This window comes from Citrus sinensis, chromosome 8 (assembly GCF_022201045.2).
Source record: "Citrus sinensis cultivar Valencia sweet orange chromosome 8, DVS_A1.0, whole genome shotgun sequence".
In the NCBI taxonomy this organism is placed as follows: Eukaryota; Viridiplantae; Streptophyta; class Magnoliopsida; order Sapindales; family Rutaceae; genus Citrus; species Citrus sinensis.
This window is the reverse complement of record NC_068563.1, coordinates 10,674,348-10,693,238: the sequence shown is the minus strand read 5'-3', so window position 1 is coordinate 10,693,238 and position 18,891 is coordinate 10,674,348. Positions and strand designations below refer to the sequence as shown.

General features: G+C 36.3%; 3 protein-coding genes across 7 annotated transcripts; 2 read left to right on the top strand and 1 right to left on the bottom strand.

Moving 5' to 3' along the window:
• Nucleotides 1–1,634: 1,634 nt before the first annotated feature.
• On the top strand, nt 1,635–7,304 carry LOC102619337 (65-kDa microtubule-associated protein 3-like). 4 transcript variants are annotated; one of them, XM_006487424.4, is made up of 13 exons: nt 1,635–1,854; nt 2,179–2,263; nt 2,369–2,575; nt 3,120–3,371; nt 3,474–3,683; nt 3,800–3,955; nt 4,079–4,238; nt 4,325–4,476; nt 4,571–4,658; nt 5,044–5,117; nt 5,206–5,280; nt 5,422–5,713; nt 6,545–7,304. In XM_006487424.4, the coding sequence occupies exons 2-13, from the start codon at nt 2,195–2,197 to the stop codon at nt 6,991–6,993; spliced, it is 2,184 nt and encodes a 727-aa protein (XP_006487487.2). In that variant the 5' UTR covers nt 1,635–1,854; nt 2,179–2,194; the 3' UTR covers nt 6,994–7,304. The 4 variants fall into 4 exon arrangements, with proteins under 4 accessions (XP_006487487.2, XP_015388514.2, XP_015388513.2 ...); XM_015533028.3 differs by having other exon boundaries at nt 1,635–1,859; XM_015533027.3 differs by having other exon boundaries at nt 1,635–1,859; nt 2,179–2,274.
• A 2,265-nt stretch (nt 7,305–9,569) lies between these two features.
• Nucleotides 9,570–11,371, top strand: LOC102619039 (uncharacterized). Its single transcript, XM_006487423.4, has 4 exons — nt 9,570–9,771; nt 10,091–10,262; nt 10,733–10,849; nt 10,983–11,371. The coding sequence occupies exons 1-4, from the start codon at nt 9,662–9,664 to the stop codon at nt 11,157–11,159; spliced, it is 576 nt and encodes a 191-aa protein (XP_006487486.2). The 5' UTR covers nt 9,570–9,661; the 3' UTR covers nt 11,160–11,371.
• A 1,065-nt stretch (nt 11,372–12,436) lies between these two features.
• LOC102618562 (uncharacterized) lies at nt 12,437–16,532 on the bottom strand. Of its 2 annotated transcripts, XR_003066923.2 has the most exons (7): nt 16,145–16,532; nt 15,954–16,049; nt 14,740–14,780; nt 14,129–14,246; nt 13,618–13,698; nt 12,883–12,976; nt 12,437–12,750 (listed from the first exon to the last, which is right to left on the bottom strand). XR_003066923.2 is itself a non-coding variant. In XM_006487421.4 (6 exons), exons 1-6 carry the CDS (start codon nt 16,367–16,369, stop codon nt 12,694–12,696), a joined length of 618 nt encoding a protein of 205 aa, XP_006487484.2. In that variant the 5' UTR covers nt 16,370–16,530; the 3' UTR covers nt 12,437–12,693. The 2 variants fall into 2 exon arrangements, 1 of the variants encoding a protein (XP_006487484.2); XM_006487421.4 differs by lacking the exon at nt 12,883–12,976 and having other exon boundaries at nt 16,145–16,530.
• Nucleotides 16,533–18,891: the final 2,359 nt, after the last annotated feature.

Genomic DNA, 18,891 nt, shown 5'->3' with positions numbered 1-18,891 from the left:
CGTCAATTATCTGCGCTAGTCTGCGCACCTCCTCCTCCAGCTGTACTGCACGACCAGGGTCACGTGCTGCAACTTGATCCCGCTCTTGCTCTACATCATGCAAATGTTGCCTCAGCACTGTTTCCTCTGCATTCGCCACCCCATCGTCCTCGTCAAAAATCTGTCTTGTCGGGGACTACTCTTCCTCTCTATGGAATTCTCCCCGCAGGGGTATGTTACCTCTTTCACCACCAAGTCTCCCGGTAGTCTGACTTCTCCTCGTATTATCGGGACCTGGTGCCACTCCATCACCTTTCACCATTTCTTCCTGGGTTACCCTTCGTTCGCTCCGCAGCTCATGCAGGATGGTTGTCAAGGTCTCCATCTGCTTTTCCATCCGTTCCATCCGGTCGAACATGGCTTTTTCCCGTGCTTCACTGGCTATCTCCCTCAGCGTCACAGAATCATTAAGCCTCATATCACCCCCTTGTGCACTACTTCCTCCTGCCTCCATTGCTTTTCAACTACTTCCCTTCTCTTCTTGCTATCAAAAGAAGCTTTTTGCTCAGCTCCCCACAGACGGCGCCAAAATGTTGATGCGAGATTCTGGTTGTCCTCGTTCTACGACCAGGGTCTCTGCTCGATCAACTTCACCACGACCAGGATCTCTCCTCGTAAAGCTTCTTCTCCAGAGGTTCCTGCGCACACAGACAGGTCAGAGTACGCCGGTTGTTTTTCCGGCGCAAACCCTCCGACGCTCAAGTCAGATATGAAGGTTTGGGGAACGCTTGCCACAAATCTTATGGCTGTTAGGTTGTTTTCTCTCTTTTAGAATCAAAATTGCTAACCCTTTTACCTTCGTTGGCTACCTTTTTATAGGCTTCCTCTGAATCCCAGTTTTCCGCAGTCTACGTCTGTTATCCTCCCACCTCTCGAACGTGGATTCCCCATTTCCGTAGTCGTGGGTGGTTGCGTGGCCTTCGTGCCTAGATTCTCGGGTTGGAGAGCATGCCTCGCCAACTGTTGTTGACCGGGTCTCCTCGAATCAACCCTTAACAAGAATACAGCAGGAATGGCTTTATGCTTCTTACAGGAAATTGGCCTCGCGGATGACGTGCTCGTGGATGAGCAGGATATTTCTGCCCCTGTTTCCCTGCTACCTGGCTCTTACAGGACACACCTGCTCACAGACTTCTGCCACCAAACATCTGCTCATCACGTCTGATTTAGTCGGAGTATTTCCCTCAAACAATATGCTAAATGATTATTATATGAAATCAATGATTCAAAATTTGAGTAATAATTTTTCCTATATATATTACATGATAAAATTCATAATATAATACATAAATATAAATAAAACAAAAAATAATTGACACGACCACCCGAATTCCATTATGGGATTAGGAGAGAATCTTTCAATACTAAGACCAATCATCCTTTTGGGGAAAAAAACAATAGAAAGGTTCATATAGCGATGATGAACACATATCTAAGCCATGAACACATATCTAAGCCGTCCACGCTTAGATAAATGCGGTTATGATTCAAGTTAGAACAATAGAAACCAACCCATGGAATTCCAACCCTTTGCCAAAGTGGCATTTGAAATTCGAAAAAAGAACAAAAAAAATATATATGTTGGGTCGTAACCGAATTAAAATGTTGGCTCCCTTTTAAAACAAAATCCTTAACAAGCGCTCTTCAACGGTCTAATTTTCCCACTATCTTCTTCTTCTCCATAATATTCAAACCCTAAAAATAAACCCCAAAATTCATTTTCCGAAAATTTAAAAAAACAACAAATTCTCTCAGAAAATACACAAAAGCTCACTTCCGTTCCTGCAAAGGCCAAGCAAGGAGGCATTTCTTCTTGTTAGGTTCATTTAATGTCGGATTATAAGATTTTGAGTTGGTGTATTTCTTTCAGGATTTCAAATTAAAAATATAATTTTTTTTTTAAATTTCTCTCTTGCAATTTGATTTTGATGAACTGAGTCTAATATGTTATATAAATACATTTCGTTATGTTAATGTATGAGTTATATTTTATTTTTGTTCCCAATTAAATATAACATTTTACGATTGAAACACAACGAAGAAAAAGAACCTAAATTTATATGAATTTCTTGAGAAATTTTATATTTTTCTAGAATATTTGGGGTGAAATTCTGCAATTTTGCATTTTTGTTATGATAGGCCCGAGCAGTTCATCATGTCTAATCATAACGATCCGTTTCTGCAAGAGGAGACGACTAGTGGATCACTTATAGAACAACTTCAGGTTCCTTATTCGTAAGCCCTTGAGATAAAAAAATTATTTGATCCCATGTACTTGTAGTTTTATTATTTGTATGTAGCTGAGGAAACTATCTACGATTTGTGCTAGATTATATGGGATGAAGTTGGGGAGACGGACACAGATAAGGATAAAATGTTGCTTGAGCTTGAACAAGAGTGTCTTCAAGTGTACAGAAGGAAGGTGGATGAGGCCAATCGCTGTCGAGCACATCTGAGGCAGACAATTGCCGACTATGAAGCTGAGCTTGCTGCCATATGTTCTGCAATGGCTGAGCCACCGGTGCATAATAGGCAGGTTAGAAATATCATCTGGATTTGTATAATATTTGGAAATGCATTGAATGAATTATAAACAAAAATGGGCCAATAGTCAAATGTACATTAATTATGAAAACCATTTATAGGAGGTTGTGAAGCATTTTAAGAGAGATATTAGGAGCGAAGAAGTTGTTAGCTGGATACATGCATGCATGCGTGCATACATACATATATATATAGTCGTTATCTAGTGTGGGTTTCTTTACTTTAATAAAGTGCAGGAACCCTCATTGAAACATTTCTTTTGTGTGTGTGTGTGTGTGTGTGCATACACACATACACAAGTGATACACTATGTCTATAGTCATTCAATGTTTGTAGAAACTAGATCAGATTAACTTGCAAAGCTTGATTGAAAGAAGAAGTTAGGAAGGAGGGTTTGATTTCATTTGAAGTCGTTATTGCCTGGACATGCGAATAAATTTTTTGAATATTTTTCACTATTTTATTTTCTAAAATAATTTTTTGTGAAGTTTAGTGCATTATCTCCTTCAGACAATTTGCTTAGCCTGTATTTTCAGTCTGATCAAACTGCAGGAAATTTGAAGGAAGAGCTCAGGAACATTCTTCCTCAACTGGAGGAAATGAGGAAAAGAAAATCTGACAGAAAAGAGCAATTTGTACAAGTGTTAGAGCAAATACAAATGATCAAAAATGAAATCTACAGATCAACGATATATATTTCTTCTAAAACAGTTGTGGATGAAACAGGTTTGTCATTGAGAAAGCTTGAAGAATTTCACAGAGAACTCCATGAACTTCAGAAAGAGAAGGTCTGGATCAGTTACTTCTCTTTTATTTATGTTCAATTGTCATTGGACTTCCAAATATTATCTACATCTTTTAACTTTTGATATTGTTTGTGTGGTATGCAGAGTGATAGGATGAAGCAGGTTCAGGACCACCTAAACACTTTGAATTCTTTTTGCTCAGTGCTCGGAATGGATTTCAAGCTTACAGTTAGTCAGATTCATCCTAGTTTTGGCAATTCTGAAGGATCAAGGAGTATAAGTGATGATACAATTGAACAGCTGACTACTGCAATACAAAAACTACGAGAGGTTAAGATACAGAGAATGCAAAAGGTAAACAACTGTTTTAGTTATTTATCCATTAGATGATTTTAATTTTATTCTGTTGAATCATTCAAAACTCTCTTCTTTCTCTTTGACCATTGTTATTACCCTTTGTGCCACGGCAGCTCCAAGACCTTGCAACGACCATGTTGGAGCTATGGAATTTGATGGATACTCCTATTGAAGAGCAGCAAATGTTTCAGAATGTGACCTGCAACATTGCTGCTTCAGAACGTGAAATAACCGAGCACAACACTCTCTCTGTGGACTTCATTGATCATGTCAGTTATTAATTAGCACGTGTTACCTTGAGTGTCTTCCAGACCTCTTGGGCTGTATATTTTTATAAGTTGGCGTGGGATTTTGCTTTGGGTGTGAGACTGCGAGGTAATTATATTTTGCAGGTAGAGGCGGAAGTGACTCGGTTGGAAGAGTTAAAGTCAAGCAAAATGAAGGAGCTTGTTCTGAAGAAGCAGTCAGAACTAGAGGAGATTTGCAGAAAAAATCATATGGTTCCAGAAAATGATAGTTCAATGGAATACACGCTTGAAGCCATTGAATCTGGTTTGAGCTAGCTGATATATCATTGCATCATTGATTACTTTTGTCTTGAAGTTTTACTGAACATTTTAGAATTTCTAATGATGCAGGAACCACAGATCCAGCTAATGTACTTGAACACATTGAACTTCAAATAGCTAAGGCTAAAGAAGAAGCTTTTAGCAGGAAAGACATACTTGAGAAGATTGACAAGTGGTTGGCAGCATGTGAAGAGGAATCTTGGCTTGAAGATTATAATAGGGTTGGCCGTTACACCATCTCTAATTCTTTCATATTTTATTGTGTGATATCTCCATCACTTTACTTAAGAAGTATGACCTGACATGGTTATAAAGGATGAAAACCGATACAATGCTGGAAGAGGTTCCCATCTTATACTCAAGCGTGCAGAGAAAGCTCGCTCACTGGTTAATAAACTTCCAGGTACCCTCAGCTTCATCTATGTTGACAAGCACTATCTGGTACAAGCTTTAGTTAGAGATTTTTATATGATGGACCAATTAGGCTATATCATTAGAGGTCACACCACATGCTTTTGTTTATCAGAGTTCCATTTATTGATCAACTCTTATATTCACTGTTTTAAGTAGCATCATTGAACAACTCTCTTATTTGCTACTGAGGATTGAAACAATTTCTTTTCAACTTCTCTTACAAAATTTTAGTTTATTTTTTTGCTCCCCTCTATATAAGGCTCTTTTCCAACCTGTCTTTATATTTTTTTATATTTTGGCTGTAGAAAAAAAAATTGTACCATATATATATATATATATATATATTTAATGAATATTGTACCATATTGGCCCAGGGATGGTGGAGACATTGGCTTCAAAAACCATTGCCTGGGAAACTGAAAGAGGTGTTGAGTTCTTATATGATGGTGTAAGCACCTTTCTCTTGTCTAAAGGTCACAGTCATTTCTGGTTCTTACTTTTCTCTGAACTCTTTCCTTTTACTTGTCACTTATCAGGTTCGTCTACATTCTATGCTTGATGAGTACACTATTTTACGGCAAGAGAAGGAGCAAGAACGCCGTAGGCAGCGAGTATGAACATACCATTTTACTCATCCCCTGCACACTGTAGAAGAACTTATATTGCTCCACTTTCATCTAGTGCTTTTGTTGTTGATATTCTGCAATTTATGATATTGTGCAAATTATGATCTACATACTTGTCTCCTTTAGGACCAGAAGAAACTTAAGGAACAACTCATAGCAGAGCAAGAAGCACTTTATGGATCAAAACCAAGCCCTTTGAAGGCCCAGAGTGTGAAGAAAGTCCCCAGGGTTTCATCTGGAGGTGCAAATAATAGAAGACTTCCTGTTGGAGGAACCATGCTTCAGACTCCTAAGCCTGATTCACTTGGCTCCATAAAAGCCACTCCTCATTCACGTCCTATCAAGAAAATTGATCGAACACTCCAACATGACCCTTCAAATCTCCATCTGGATGATGGTTGTGCAACTGAATCAGCTGGTAATTTCTTTGAAACCACTTTTAAAATCTTTTAAAGATTACATGAACTTTCACTGTAGCTCATTAGAAAATTTTTTATTGTTAAATGTGAACCTGAATCAAAACTTTCAGAAGGAGACGACTTTGTCGTTTCTTGAATTGGATAGGAAACGACAAAGCAAACACACAGATAAAACTGCTGAATGACAACCAGCACCCATCATACAAAAGACTTAAGTTACGCACGTGACTTGCACGATCAACTTAAGTTAAACGGTAGTTGCTGATGCCGTTTCAATTTGAAGAGTTGTTACTGACAGTTGGGGTTGGCGGGAGTTTGCTGGGTTTGTTGAAACAAACCCAGAACAAGAGCTGGTGTACAGCTCACATATCTGGACTTCTTGCGAGATGTATATAAAGCCTTGAGGGCTATACTTAGTGGTTATCGTTCCTTGTAGCAATTACTCTAAGACTGGTAATCTGTTAAAGCATAAAGAAAAGCTATGGCTTCTGTTTCTCAAGAGGATGTAGGCTGCAAAGCCGAATCTCTATAATCCTTCTTGCATTTCGTTTCTGCTTTATTCTTTCTTAAATCCTGTCTCAGTTAAATACCCTTGTTTCTTAATCTGATTTCAACATCGATTCTCCATTCTTGCCTTAACAAGATCAGTGTGTGGTGATTTCTTGGGTAAAAGAATTAAGGTTTCTCACTCTTAATTTCAACATTTATTTTTGTTTATTTTCTTTGAAAGAAGCGTCATATCATTTCAATGCTCAGTGTTAATAATAGCTTATTCATTTTCCTGTTCTCTGAATAACATTATTTTACTACCTTTTTCTACATTTTCACAGGCAGGAGAGGTTTGGACATTCCTGGTGAGCCTAAAAAGAAACAGTCCTCAGATGCTAGTGAACAAGATTCACCAATGAAGCGCAGACCATTTTCGGCTATCAATTCCACCACATCATCAAATGATGTGAATCCAAATGGTGAGACAGTACAGAAACCAGATCCACCTTTTGATTTATCATTCACTACTCCCTCGAACACAAATTCTTTTATTGATGACGAGAACATGACTCCCAAGTCAATGCCAATTCCTGTGCCCCCAACACCACCAACAATTTCAGTGCCAATGCAGACAACTACGACGACTCCTGCACCTGCAGATGCTCCGATCCCTTTCAATGTTTATCAAGTTGTGGAAACAGCAGAAGGGATTGATGAGTACTCATTTGAGGAAAGAAGAGCTGGTTTTGTGCTACCAGAAATACATAGCAAGCCATCGATACAAGTCTAATATTAAATCAAATTCTTGTTTCTTTTGAACCCGGAATAAGTCAATTGTAATTGCCCTTTTTCTGGTTTGTGTATATAGTCTACCAGAGTTTGCATACTGTTTAACTCGAGCCGTGGCTTTTGAACGTGCATAAGAAAATCAGAAGATTTTTCCACTTTCTGATATCTGCTTTGAGTTTCCGTTAAGTGTGCATCTCATATTTGAGACGCTCTAAATGGCTTATTTAGAATTTTCAGATTTTTCTTCAATACTGCTTATTTTTGACAAGATCTTCTAATCCTATGTGAGAGCAATCTTTGTGGGTTTGTTCATTTCTGTAGTCTGATTTGTATGATAAATAGCGGAATAAAAATAAAATATATGCATAAATTTATTTTATCAGGGGCTAATGTGTGAAATACAATTGTATTTTATCTTTGTAGTGAAAACAAAATAAGAATAAATTTTGACACACATAATTAACCAAGTATGACCTTTAGCCTACGAGCATCTCATTAACCAATCTACTATTTAAATGTAATATGAGATTTTACAAGAGGATGCTTACAAGTTTTTTTTTTTTTAAATAGAAAGTAGACCTTTCATTCCAAATGAACAACACTATCGAATACATTCTGTATATCTGCTGGTATTGTTCTAGTCCAGACAACAGCTAAAACATTCCTTAAAGCAAATTTAGCTAAGGCATGGGCAGATTCTAGGGACAAAATAAAATTGGACATTATGAAACTCCTTTTTTTGACTTCGGATATTTGAAATTATTCAGTAGATCTATGTTCTGCTACCCTTAGTGTTGTTAACTAACTCAGCCAATTCTTTACGATCAGTCTCCACAGTCAAACAAGATATGGCTGCTTCTTTTGCCACTTGCAGACCCCATTGGATGGCTTCTGGTTCTGCAAAACTGACACTTTCCCTTAATTGAGCTCGCTTAATTCCTGCAGCTATTACCTTCCCATCTGAATCTCTGATGACTGCTCCCAAGCCTATCTTCCGGTGTTTGCTGTTTATAACTGCATCTACATTGTGCTTTAAAACATTTTCTGGGGGAGGTTTCCATCTCTGATTTTTTCCTCTTCTAGCATTGCTTAAATGAGTTGTTCCTTATTTCCTCACTCTTTGACAAGCCTCCAAGACCGATTCAGCTTTAGCTGCTGAAACCCTTGGATCTATCTTCTTCCTTTCAAAGATGAATTTATTTCTTGCAAACCATATCACCCAACAGTAAACCACCATAAGCTTTGCATCCACTTTCCTTGACCTGGAGTACATTTCTTGGACAACATTGAAAATATCTTGATTTTGATCATTATAGTGCTAGAGTGTGAAAGGAGCTAGATCCCAAATCTTCCTCGCTGCTTTTCATTCCAACAGAACATGCTTTATAGTTCCCACATTCTTCTTATATCTTTGATAGATTGGTTCTTGCAGACTCTTCCTTCCCCAAAGATTTTCAGCAGTCGGCAGAATGTTTTTTGTAACCCTCCACATGAAAATCTTGATCTTCTCGGGTAATTCAAGCATCCATAGAAATTTCCATTGTCTAGAATTGCTGTCTGAGCTGCTGCTAGGCTCATTAGGAAATTTGAGGTTAAGTGCTAACTGATAGCCACTTTTCACAGAGTACTCTCCTCTCTTATGAAAGTGCCACAGCACTTCATCTTCTTCTTGGCTTCTTGGAAGAGGCATTTGAAGAATTGCTTCAACATCTTCATTCAAAAAAATGTTGCTCCAGCTTATCTGCTCTCCACCTGTTTTCAGCATCAATCAGTTCAGCCACAACAATCTCAGCTGGTAAATTTTGAGGCGGTATTGGCTTGAAAGTAACTGGTCTTGAGATCCAATTGTCTTTGTATACAAAAACGTTCCTCCCATCTCCTATTCTCCATCTCACCCCTTTCTTGATTACTTGTCTTCCCCATAAGATGCTTCTCCACTATAAAAGAGGGAATGGAGCCTGCCTTTGCATTCAAAAATGTGGAACTTTTGTAATATATAGCTTGCATCACTCTAGCCATTAAAGAATCGGGAAACCGAAGTAATCTCCACCCTTGCTTGGCCACCAAGACTTGGTTGAAACTAGTGAGATCCCTGAAACCCAGCCCTCGTCTGCTTTTTGCTTTACAAGTTACAACATCAATAATAAACAACATAAAATTAGTTTTCTTAGACTTTTCAGTAGAGGCAGCTTCCACTCATTCTCATGGATATTTTACCAATAAAGGAATTTGATTAATAGATAGATAGTAGAGGGGCTATACAGAATTCTAAAATTGAATTATATTGATTGTATATTTCAATAATGGTGTCTCGTAACACCTTAGCGTGTTAACCTGCCTTTCCTTTTCGCTTAAAAGGAATTCGCAGCGAACGAGATTATATTTTTATTGTTGTCTTGTGCGTTATTTTAATTAGGGTTCAATTTTACGGGTTGTCCGCCAATGTGGCATTACATTTTAAGTCCTGGTATAATATAATTCATTAATTAATTTCAAAAAGTGGTGCCGACCGATTGGTCCGCGTGGCGTTGTCTTATTGGCTCCGTGGTAGTTGAAAAAAATATCTGTCAAAATTCAGTTCAAAGTTGTGGTGTCCAGAATCCCAATATAGAAGAAGGGGAAAGGAGCTCCAACGGCAAACCGGCAAAAGAAAAGACATTTGAGAAGAGATGGGTGAAGAAAAAGTGAAAGAAGAAGCGATGGGGATAATTGGAATGTTCCAAGTTGTCCCTCGTTTAGTCGTTTTCGATCTTGATTACACTCTCTGGCCTTTCTACTGGTACCCCCTTTTCTTCATTAGGTTTTGAGACTTGTTTGTTCTGCAACAAAAACCCAGATATTATCTTTTGAAAATATTTGGTCTCCTGTTTGTATTCTTCAATTTAATCAAGAAATGTTAACTGCCCAGTTCACTATTTTATTTACAAGTAATTAATTAAACGTTAAGATTCATGGAGGAAGATTGTTAATGTGTTTTCAGTTATCGACAGGTTCCTGAATAGTTTGTTTAATGAATTTTTCTTTTGTGTGAATTCGGCTATTAATTCTAATGTGAAATGTGAACTTGTTTTATATTTGTATAAATGGTTGTTTTTCAGTGAATGTCGCTCCAAACGTGAAATGCCATCTTTGTATCCTCATGCTAAAGGCATATTACATGCTCTCAAGGACAAAGGGATTGATGTAGCTGTTGCTTCTCGGTCGCCGAGCCCTGATATAGCAAACACTTTTCTCGAAAAATTGAACATCAAGTCCATGTTTGTTGCAAAGGTGAGCCCTCGATTACTCCTTCTATGATCTGTCTATTGTGCATATGTAACAACAAGAGTCAGTCAATTGAATATTATTCTTGAACTAATACAGTTAGATCATGAGAAGCTATATTACAGCCTCTTTAATGGCTAACATTCAACAGAAGTTTTTATGATGCAATATTCTTTGCCACCCCTCTCTCTCTCTCCCTCTTTTGGGTCATTTGGTATCAATTCAGAGGCTTTTTGGAAGAGTTCGATGTTTGTAATTATCCGTCAGTTGCCGAGAGCATTTTTTTAAATGTCTGTCCTATGTGCATGTACTTGCTACAAATGATAATCTGGTCTTTGTTGTTGATATATTTGTCTGGTCTGCATCTTTGTTAATAGGCTTATGAGCTTATTCAGGTTGCTGATATTTGCTGCAATAAGAAATGACAAATAAGTGACCTTCCCATTGGTTTGGTTAATTGTCTTTTGATTATTCAGGAGATTTTTTCCAGTTGGTCACATAAGACCGATCACTTCCAGAGAATTCATTCTAGAACTGGAGTTCCTTTTAACTCGATGCTCTTTTTTGATGATGAGGATCGGAACATTGATGCGGTAAAGTGACCTGTTCCACTCTTTTTCATATGCTTAAACGCTTGTTACATTGAGTTATTTTTGGGAGTAGCATCTCAGGTTCTCTTATATATGTTATTTAGCTGAAGTTTGTAAATTGTAATGGTCATTACAGGTTTCAAAAATGGGGGTGACAGGCATTTTGGTTGGTAATGGGGTTAATCTTGGAGCATTAAGGCAAGGTCTTACAAAATTCTCGCAAAACTGGAATACATCTCAGAAGAACAAGCAAAAATGGATATCCAAGTTCTCTCAAAAGCCAGATGCATCTGAGAAGATAGACCAGAAATGAAGAGCTCTGTATAAGGGCATTTGCTCATTCTTACACCAATTTAACACCCTGAAAATTGTTTCCATCGCTGTTGTGGATTATTTTGAAAATCCAGATCTGTTTATGAACTGATTAGTATTGTTTCTCAACGGTCAAAAAGAGTATGTTTTGGGCTGTTACCTTACAATATATACATTTTATACTGATTAAAATTTAAGAGTGACTTGTATGCATACTATTGTTTGGAGAAATATTGTGAATATTGCTAACTTTATGCTTAATCATGGAGACATCGTTGTTCAAATGACTGAAATGGCTTTTAAGGAGATGAGCTTTCGCATTTAATAGCTTGCAATAAGCTTAGAAAATCCCGATTTTAAGCCATAAGAAGTATAGAAATTTCTTCGTTTAGTAGAACATCAACTGTAAAATGCAAAATTTTCAGTCTAATGTGAAGCTCCTCTATTTGTTTCCTTTTCACCCATCAATTCGGATCCATAAGCAGCTATATCATCTTTCACATTTTCCATTTTAGATTGACTTGTTTTAGACTTGGTGCAACTATGACTGCGAACCTGCTGCGTAATTCATGAATCTCTTGCTCCAGGTGTGCAATGCTGAATTCTTGATTCTTCAAAGAGTTTCTCCTTTCTTTCCCAGTAAGTTTCTCAGCCTTGCAATCTGCTTATCTCTTTTGAGCAGTCAAGCATTCCTTCTTTCCATCTTTGACTTTTCTTCATCCCACTCATTCTTGCCACGCAATTCAAGTTTGGATTTTCGATTTTCAAAGGGTTTCCTCGTGCTTTCTAGATGAGCCGAAGCTTGGTTGCAGATCTGTATTTGGTTTTGACAGCCAAACGCGATTCTAGTTCAAGAAACCAAGCTTATCTGCAATGAAGAAATCTCTTGAAGCATTGTTGAAGAAACCTCTTTTGTGAGCATTCTAAAGAAGCTGGAACTGTACTTCCCTCTATGAGCTTATACTAAATTTGCGAATTTATGAAAGTTCAGATTATTTCTCCAGTTTGTTAATTAGAAATAATTTTAATTACCAAATGGCTTTAATAAGCCTGTACTTCCGTCTCTGTATTCTTTTGAAGGAATACTGTACATGTGTGTGTTTGAATACGGTTTGTTACGATCATTTCAAATATCATAACATATTTTCTTTTTTTTTAAAAAAAAAGAATATAACAAGCTGTAAGATCAGAATTTTGTGTATAAGCATGCGATGAATAAACCGAACAAAATTCCCAATAAAGTATGGTAGCCGCAGATGCAAATGTACAAATTAAAGATCACGTAGAAAGCATCAAAACAATTTCTTACTTATGCCATCTTGACAATGTAATACAAGAAACGCAGACAGAGCTTTCTACATCTCAAAGTGGATATTCAAAGAATCAAGAGATGCACACAAACTAAACAGATCTAAAACAAAAGGTAATGTAAATGAAAAGATGGTTCCTGCCGAGTATACAAATCAATGAAAGGGACCCAGAAGTAGAACTGTGACCTCTATAAGATGATCCTAAGGTTATACTGACAAATTGTTTCAAACTCTTTCTGCCACGAGCAACTGTTCAAGTTCCTCCCTACGCCGCTCCAAATCCTGTTAATGTTCATGAGATTTTTATAAATAATAAGTCCATACTGAAACACATGAACAGAATTTCAAGAGGGATATTTACTTGGACTAATTAACAACATGAACGAAAGTCGACACTCAAAAGATGAAATGAACCTTTGCGTCTAATTTTCCACATAAGGTAGACCTGAAAGCAATCCTAATATTACCGCGGAATGCATTAAATCAGAAAGTCCCCGTACTGTCACCTCTGTAAAATAAATGCTGGATTCATATAAATTTCTACAACTGATTATGGAGCCTCTCGGTCAAATAAATGCTGGATTCATATAAACTTCTAGAACAGATTATGGAGCCTCTTAAAAACTTAAAATACAAACTAATTATTTATATATCATAAACTTGAATTTACCACAAAGATACACAACAGGGCAGTATAGTCTTAGAACATGAATTCAAGTGTGGATTTACTCTCATTGATGTTCTACATTAGATGTTACTTTGTGTTTACATCTTTTTTTTGAAGCCAAGAGGGATAGATGAGGCTCGACCACTGGGAATAGACATATGGTAGCCCCGTTGTATATTAGAGTGAACAGGTAGTACCATGAGGTTTTCAGTGCAGTCTGATTCTAGTTTTTCCAAATTGTTAGGCAGACTCAAAACAAGCATGAAACTTCAAGAACAAGATGCTTTTTAAGGTCCTGGTACTGAAATACCTTTTATGTAATACCTTTTATGTATTCTCTATAAAATTGACCTCCAAATAATGCTTATTTCAATAGCTCAGATGCAGCAATAGGAACAAAAAACACAATCATAGGCTGAAGTCATATGCAGAAAGAAAACCTCATTGAACTCTCAAGGAAACTATGGTAACACGATGCTTACCTCTAGATCCTTGACTGCTTGGTCCCTTGTCATTTCTTTCTGTTGTCGAGCACGTTTGATGCAGCCAATGCATAGAATTCCCTAAAATTTGGTATTGACATTAGAAAATATCAAACACCATCAGTTCCATTTATACTTCCCACAACAGAAGAACTAAAATGCTGTTTGGGATTTTTTCTATATAATTTTTATCAAATATATCATGAATATAAGTCTCAACCAAATACTTTATAATAATTAAAAAATAATGACAAAAAAATACCAAATAAGTGATACTGTTGAGGCTATATTTCCTTCAAAATCAGCCTTAATGATAAATGTTTAACAAAACTAAGAATCAATTTCAGTTAAGAATCCTTCATTGACAAATTTAGACACCTGGCCTCTGAACTTTGACAGGAAATTTATTTATGCATTCAGGCACCAACCCACATTAGTAAAGGAAAAACAAAACGGAAGAAACAAAAAGATTCTGCTTAAAGTAAACGTATTGTGCTTTTCATCATCTTACTGATATGACATAGACTACACCACAAGCAAGAAGCATGTAGCTTGCTATATTCTGGAGAAGAATGAGATCCTTTTGCTTTGCAGAATAGTCAGGGAAAGCTCTTGTCATCACTGCAACACTGAATAGAAAGACCACAACTTTAAAAATTCAGCAATTACTAATAGGTATGTGTTTTGCTATCAAATTGCCAGCCTTCAGAAAAAGTGATACTTTGATGACAATCCATCCAAATTATATGAGGACGTGACAGAAACGTCAGTTAGATTTACATGTTCAATATCTATCATCAGTTATTTCTGCAATTATCCTGCTTGGCATGGTGAAGTGTGAGAACCAACGTATTTTGATTTGTTCTCAACTGGGTTGAATTGTTTGTCATAAGGCCATTGAAACCTGACTTACTATTTCAAAGGGCATTGGGGAATGACGCCTAGCTAAGAGAAGAAATAGAAAAAAAAGTTAATATATGCCTGTAAGTTGTCATTACTTTATTAGTATTGTGTTTGATATTTTAGGAGCCTAACTCAAAAGCACGATAATTCTAGAAGAAGAAAAAATTAAAAGATCAAGGGACAAAATAAAATAAAATAAGTCTATAGTATAAGACATACAAGATCTGCAGCATACCCCGGGCAACCCAGTACTCCAATACCTGCAAATTATTAAACAAAATATAACTTAAGAGACAGCTAAATGATGTGACAAAATGATAACAATAAAAAAGAACAAAGGAATGACATACACACAAAACTAAGGTTCCTCCAAGGATGATTCAAAAAGGCAAATGTGCTGGCATTTTAAGTCAACTACTGAATAATACTACATGAGGGAGAAAAAAAAAAGGACGATATAGGAAGCTGTGTAGTGGTCCATCTTTAGAACACTGATTTAACCAGTAATACTGATCTTTATCAGCCAACCTACAACGATCAAATTGACAAACACAAGAACACCCAATCCACAACTCGAAGATTGATCAAGAATAGCAAAGCAGTAATGAACAACTGATACAAGTGTTTGACCTGGTTCAGTCATCCATGGGTTAAAAGCAGCAACAAATCTTCACTTGAAACTCGAATCGCTATTACAAAGGAATCACTCAATTACAGAGATTCAACAGCACACAACCTCAATTGAATTCATTAACCATCCAGAGCAAAATTGAATGGTATAATTGGGTTATTTATCAGGCCTTGAAAGCTGGAAAAAGGAGAGAACAACCGACTTTAACTAACTGGCTTTCCAAATCCATTTAAGTAGACCCCACTTAACAGCTTTTTAACAACCTTCTAAACAGATTTAGTATCATCTTCTACAAGTTTGTTGACAATCAAAGAAAAGAAAACGTGTTGGCATGTGTCTATCTAAGCTAAACGAAATTCCATTAGAAAATGAGAGAAATTTCTTTAATTCAAGCTAAAAGCATGTGTCTATCTCTAGCTCCAAGGAGGAAACATTCATATTCTCAGTACGGAATCACTCTTTTCCTAGAGGCAGTGCTTCTTCTATATGTGAAACATTATAATAATAATCCCCACTCGAGCTTGATCCACAATAACAGCTCACCAAATTGATTAGAAATCTTAGAGGACCAATAGGTTTACAACACAACAGCTCAAAATGAAAGTGGTCTAAATAAAGAAGACAGATAAAGTCTCTTTCTTGTACAAGTTATGGCAAATTATATTAGCCAAAGCTAAATTATTATTAAAAAAAATACTTTACAAAAAAGAAATATCTCACTCGAATTCATGCAATTCAACAGTACAACGTAAGTATAATAATGAATTATGTACCAATTTAAACAAATAAATATAAAACGAACCTTCGTGAACTTCAAAACGAACTGCCATTCAGTCTCAGCAAGAGCGACAAAGAACGCAATTACAACCGCATAACACCGAAATATCCCGTCAAATATCTGAAATTAATAAAATAAAACAAATAAATCGCGTAGAAAACCAAAAACGACATAAGAGCAAATATAAAACGACGGACAAATGAACACACACGTACATCGGATCCGTTTTTGAAGGAGCGAATAGCAGAGAGAACGTTAACAGCAAGGCAGAGGAGAGCCGTGAGGGAAGTCAGCACGCTGTAGCACCTGCAAACCACCAGCAGCGGGTCAGCTCGATTCCGAAGTCTCCCGCCCGACGACGCTCTCGCCGGAGGCGGCGGCGGTTGTGGTTGTGGCGGTGGCTGTGAGATTTCTCCTACTCTCTCTCCATTTCTCGCCATTTTCTCGCGATTCCGAGAAATTCAACTCTTTATATCGAACAAACTATTTTGAGCATTTTTTTTTTTAATCTTTTTCTCTTTTGATGCTTTCATCGACTGTGTACGTTGCTGTTGTTGGTTGGTTTCTGGAAAGCGGGATTCTTTCCTTTCACCTGCTGTTCAAGGGAGTCAGTTTTGCGACTGAATAGTGTCAGTTTTTGCAAGGCTGTTAGATGGACACGTGTCGGTTTGTTGCCATGAGGACACGTGTCGGTTTGTGCTTTCTTCGGGAATTTTATGTCTACCGTTAGACACTTGGTAAATTCATATTTTCTTGATCCTTTTATCCATTTTTTGCCTTTTAATTATGTATCCAAAACACTCCAAACTCGTCCCTTTTTAAATTTTTTGTCTTTTATTTATTATTAAACAATTTAATGATTAATTTTAAAGTAATTATTTATTAAGAGTTGAGTTGCATTAATAATGTTATAAATATAATTACGTTAAATCGATTTATAAAATGAAAATATTTGTAGGGAGAGTAATTAAAAAAAATATTGGCACAACTTATTCTTTGTTTGTGCGAAGGGGCTAATGTTGACAAGTCGTTACTGTTAAGAAAGTCGGATGATGTTTGGAAGGACAAAATTACTCTAATACAAATTTTGGTTATCCAATGAATTGCACGTAAGATGTGTTTACCTCTTTTGATCAATTGAGTTGTGTAAGATTGTTTTGAAATAATAATTTTATAATTAAATAATTAAATAATTAAATAATTAGTAATATTGTATGTAGGTGACGTATTCTAAAAGACACTTAATTATGCCACGTGTACATCTTATAAGATAACAAGAGCTATATCAAGATAAACAATACTCAAACTATTTCAGATTTCGAGGTAAATAACACTCAAGTTATTTTGGATTTCGGGATAAACAATACTCAAGCTATTCCAAAGTAAATGATACTCAAGCTATTCCGGAGTAAATAACACTCAAGCTATTCTAAAATAAACAACACCCAAACTATTCCGAATTCCGGAGTAAACAACACCCAAGCTATTCTAGGATAAATAACATATAAGTTATTTCAGGATAAATAACACCCAAACTATTTCAGGATAAACAACACCTAATTATTCCAGGACAAACAACACCCAAACTATTCTGAGGGAATAATATCTAAGGAAAAATTTTTCTGGAGCTTATAAAAATAACAAGAGGGGGGAATTAGTTTCACAATCCATTAGTCCAAGAAAATCACGTCCAAAGGTCATAAGAGTAAGGAAACATATAGGGTCGGAAATAATTCCCTAGATCATATTCACTTCCACGTGTGCAGGAATGATGGGTGACACATGTTGTTCGATTAAGGGTTCAAAGAAAAACCATAAATCCACATCACTCATCATCTATAAATATACATTCATCTCTAAGAGAGAAGGAGTCTTTGGCCTCCAAAAAATCATTGTTTATGTCTAGAGAGAGAAAGTCATCTCTCTATTTTTTCTTCTTTCTTTTATTTTTTCAGGTACTCACCCTTCCGAATTCGAAGCCAAAAATTGTGATAAGTTCTTCACAAATTATAAATATATGTGAAGGTAAAAAATTTCAACAACCTTCATAGTAAAATATTGGAAATCAAGTTACAGTTCGAAATTTTGAACATAGTCATAAATCTCACCTTTAAAATTCTTTAATAAAATGCGACGAGTAAAATACCAACACGTAAAATAAATGATTGTAGATATCACTTTTATTAAATTTAATTTGCAAATGACATGTGTCGTTTGTTGAATATAAGTGACAAAAGACATATCAGGACGAGAGTAACTTAGAAAATACAAACAAATTCGGATAGAGTAACAACTCTAGGGAACAAGGGTTAAAGCAAATAAGTGAAGCGCCATATTTCTGAATCAATTAAGAACACGTGGAGAACTCTTTAGAGCAATCAATCTACATCAAGACTTGCGCCTATTAGTGAGGAATTATGTCATAATTTTTGTGAAGGTTATGACTATATTGGAGTATATTTATGATGGAGAATGAATTTTAACTATATATATAAAGTGATAAATAGTAAAAAAAATTATTATAATTTTGATCGTGTGGTTATGAAGGGGTAATCTATCTTAAAACAACTCCAAAATAACTAAACCCTTTTTTGAATGCATATGAAAGCTCTATAACTTTACTATTTTATTATATTCTTTCATTTATGGTTCTCTTGTATAATTTTCCTACAAATCCTAATTTTAGTATTAGCTTGTCCTTGCAAGTACACCCCACGCCTTTTTACTCAAGCTCAAAGTAGAGAAGAGAACCCAATTTGTGAAGGTAAAAATCTAGTGGTGGGCAATTTCATATTCGGATCGGATTTGGATGAATCCGATCAGATTTCGATGAATCCGATCGGATTTCGGATAATTCGAATTGAAAAAAATCCATCTGAATTCAATCTGAACATTAATCCGATCCGAATTAATTCGGATCGGATTCGGATTGGATGAATATTTCGGATAATTTCGGAATTGG

Coding starts and splice junctions, on each gene's coding strand:
- LOC102619039 (XM_006487423.4), top strand. CDS start 9,662: ATGGGTGAAGAAAAAGTGAAAGAAGAAGCGATGGGGATAATTGGAATG. Junction 10,263..10,732: donor AGTCCATGTTTGTTGCAAAG/GTGAGCCCTCGA, acceptor TTGATTATTCAG/GAGATTTTTTCCAGTTGGTC. Junction 10,850..10,982: donor AGGATCGGAACATTGATGCG/GTAAAGTGACCT, acceptor TGGTCATTACAG/GTTTCAAAAATGGGGGTGAC.
- LOC102618562 (XM_006487421.4), bottom strand. CDS start 16,369: ATGGCGAGAAATGGAGAGAGAGTAGGAGAAATCTCACAGCCACCGCCA. Junction 14,781..15,953: donor TCGTTTTGAAGTTCACGAAG/GTTCGTTTTATA, acceptor AATAATTTGCAG/GTATTGGAGTACTGGGTTGC. Junction 12,751..13,617: donor AAGCAGTCAAGGATCTAGAG/GTAAGCATCGTG, acceptor GAACATTAACAG/GATTTGGAGCGGCGTAGGGA.
- LOC102619337 (XM_025101677.2), top strand. Junction 3,684..3,799: donor AGATACAGAGAATGCAAAAG/GTAAACAACTGT, acceptor GTGCCACGGCAG/CTCCAAGACCTTGCAACGAC. Junction 4,239..4,324: donor GCTTGAAGCCATTGAATCTG/GTTTGAGCTAGC, acceptor CTAATGATGCAG/GAACCACAGATCCAGCTAAT.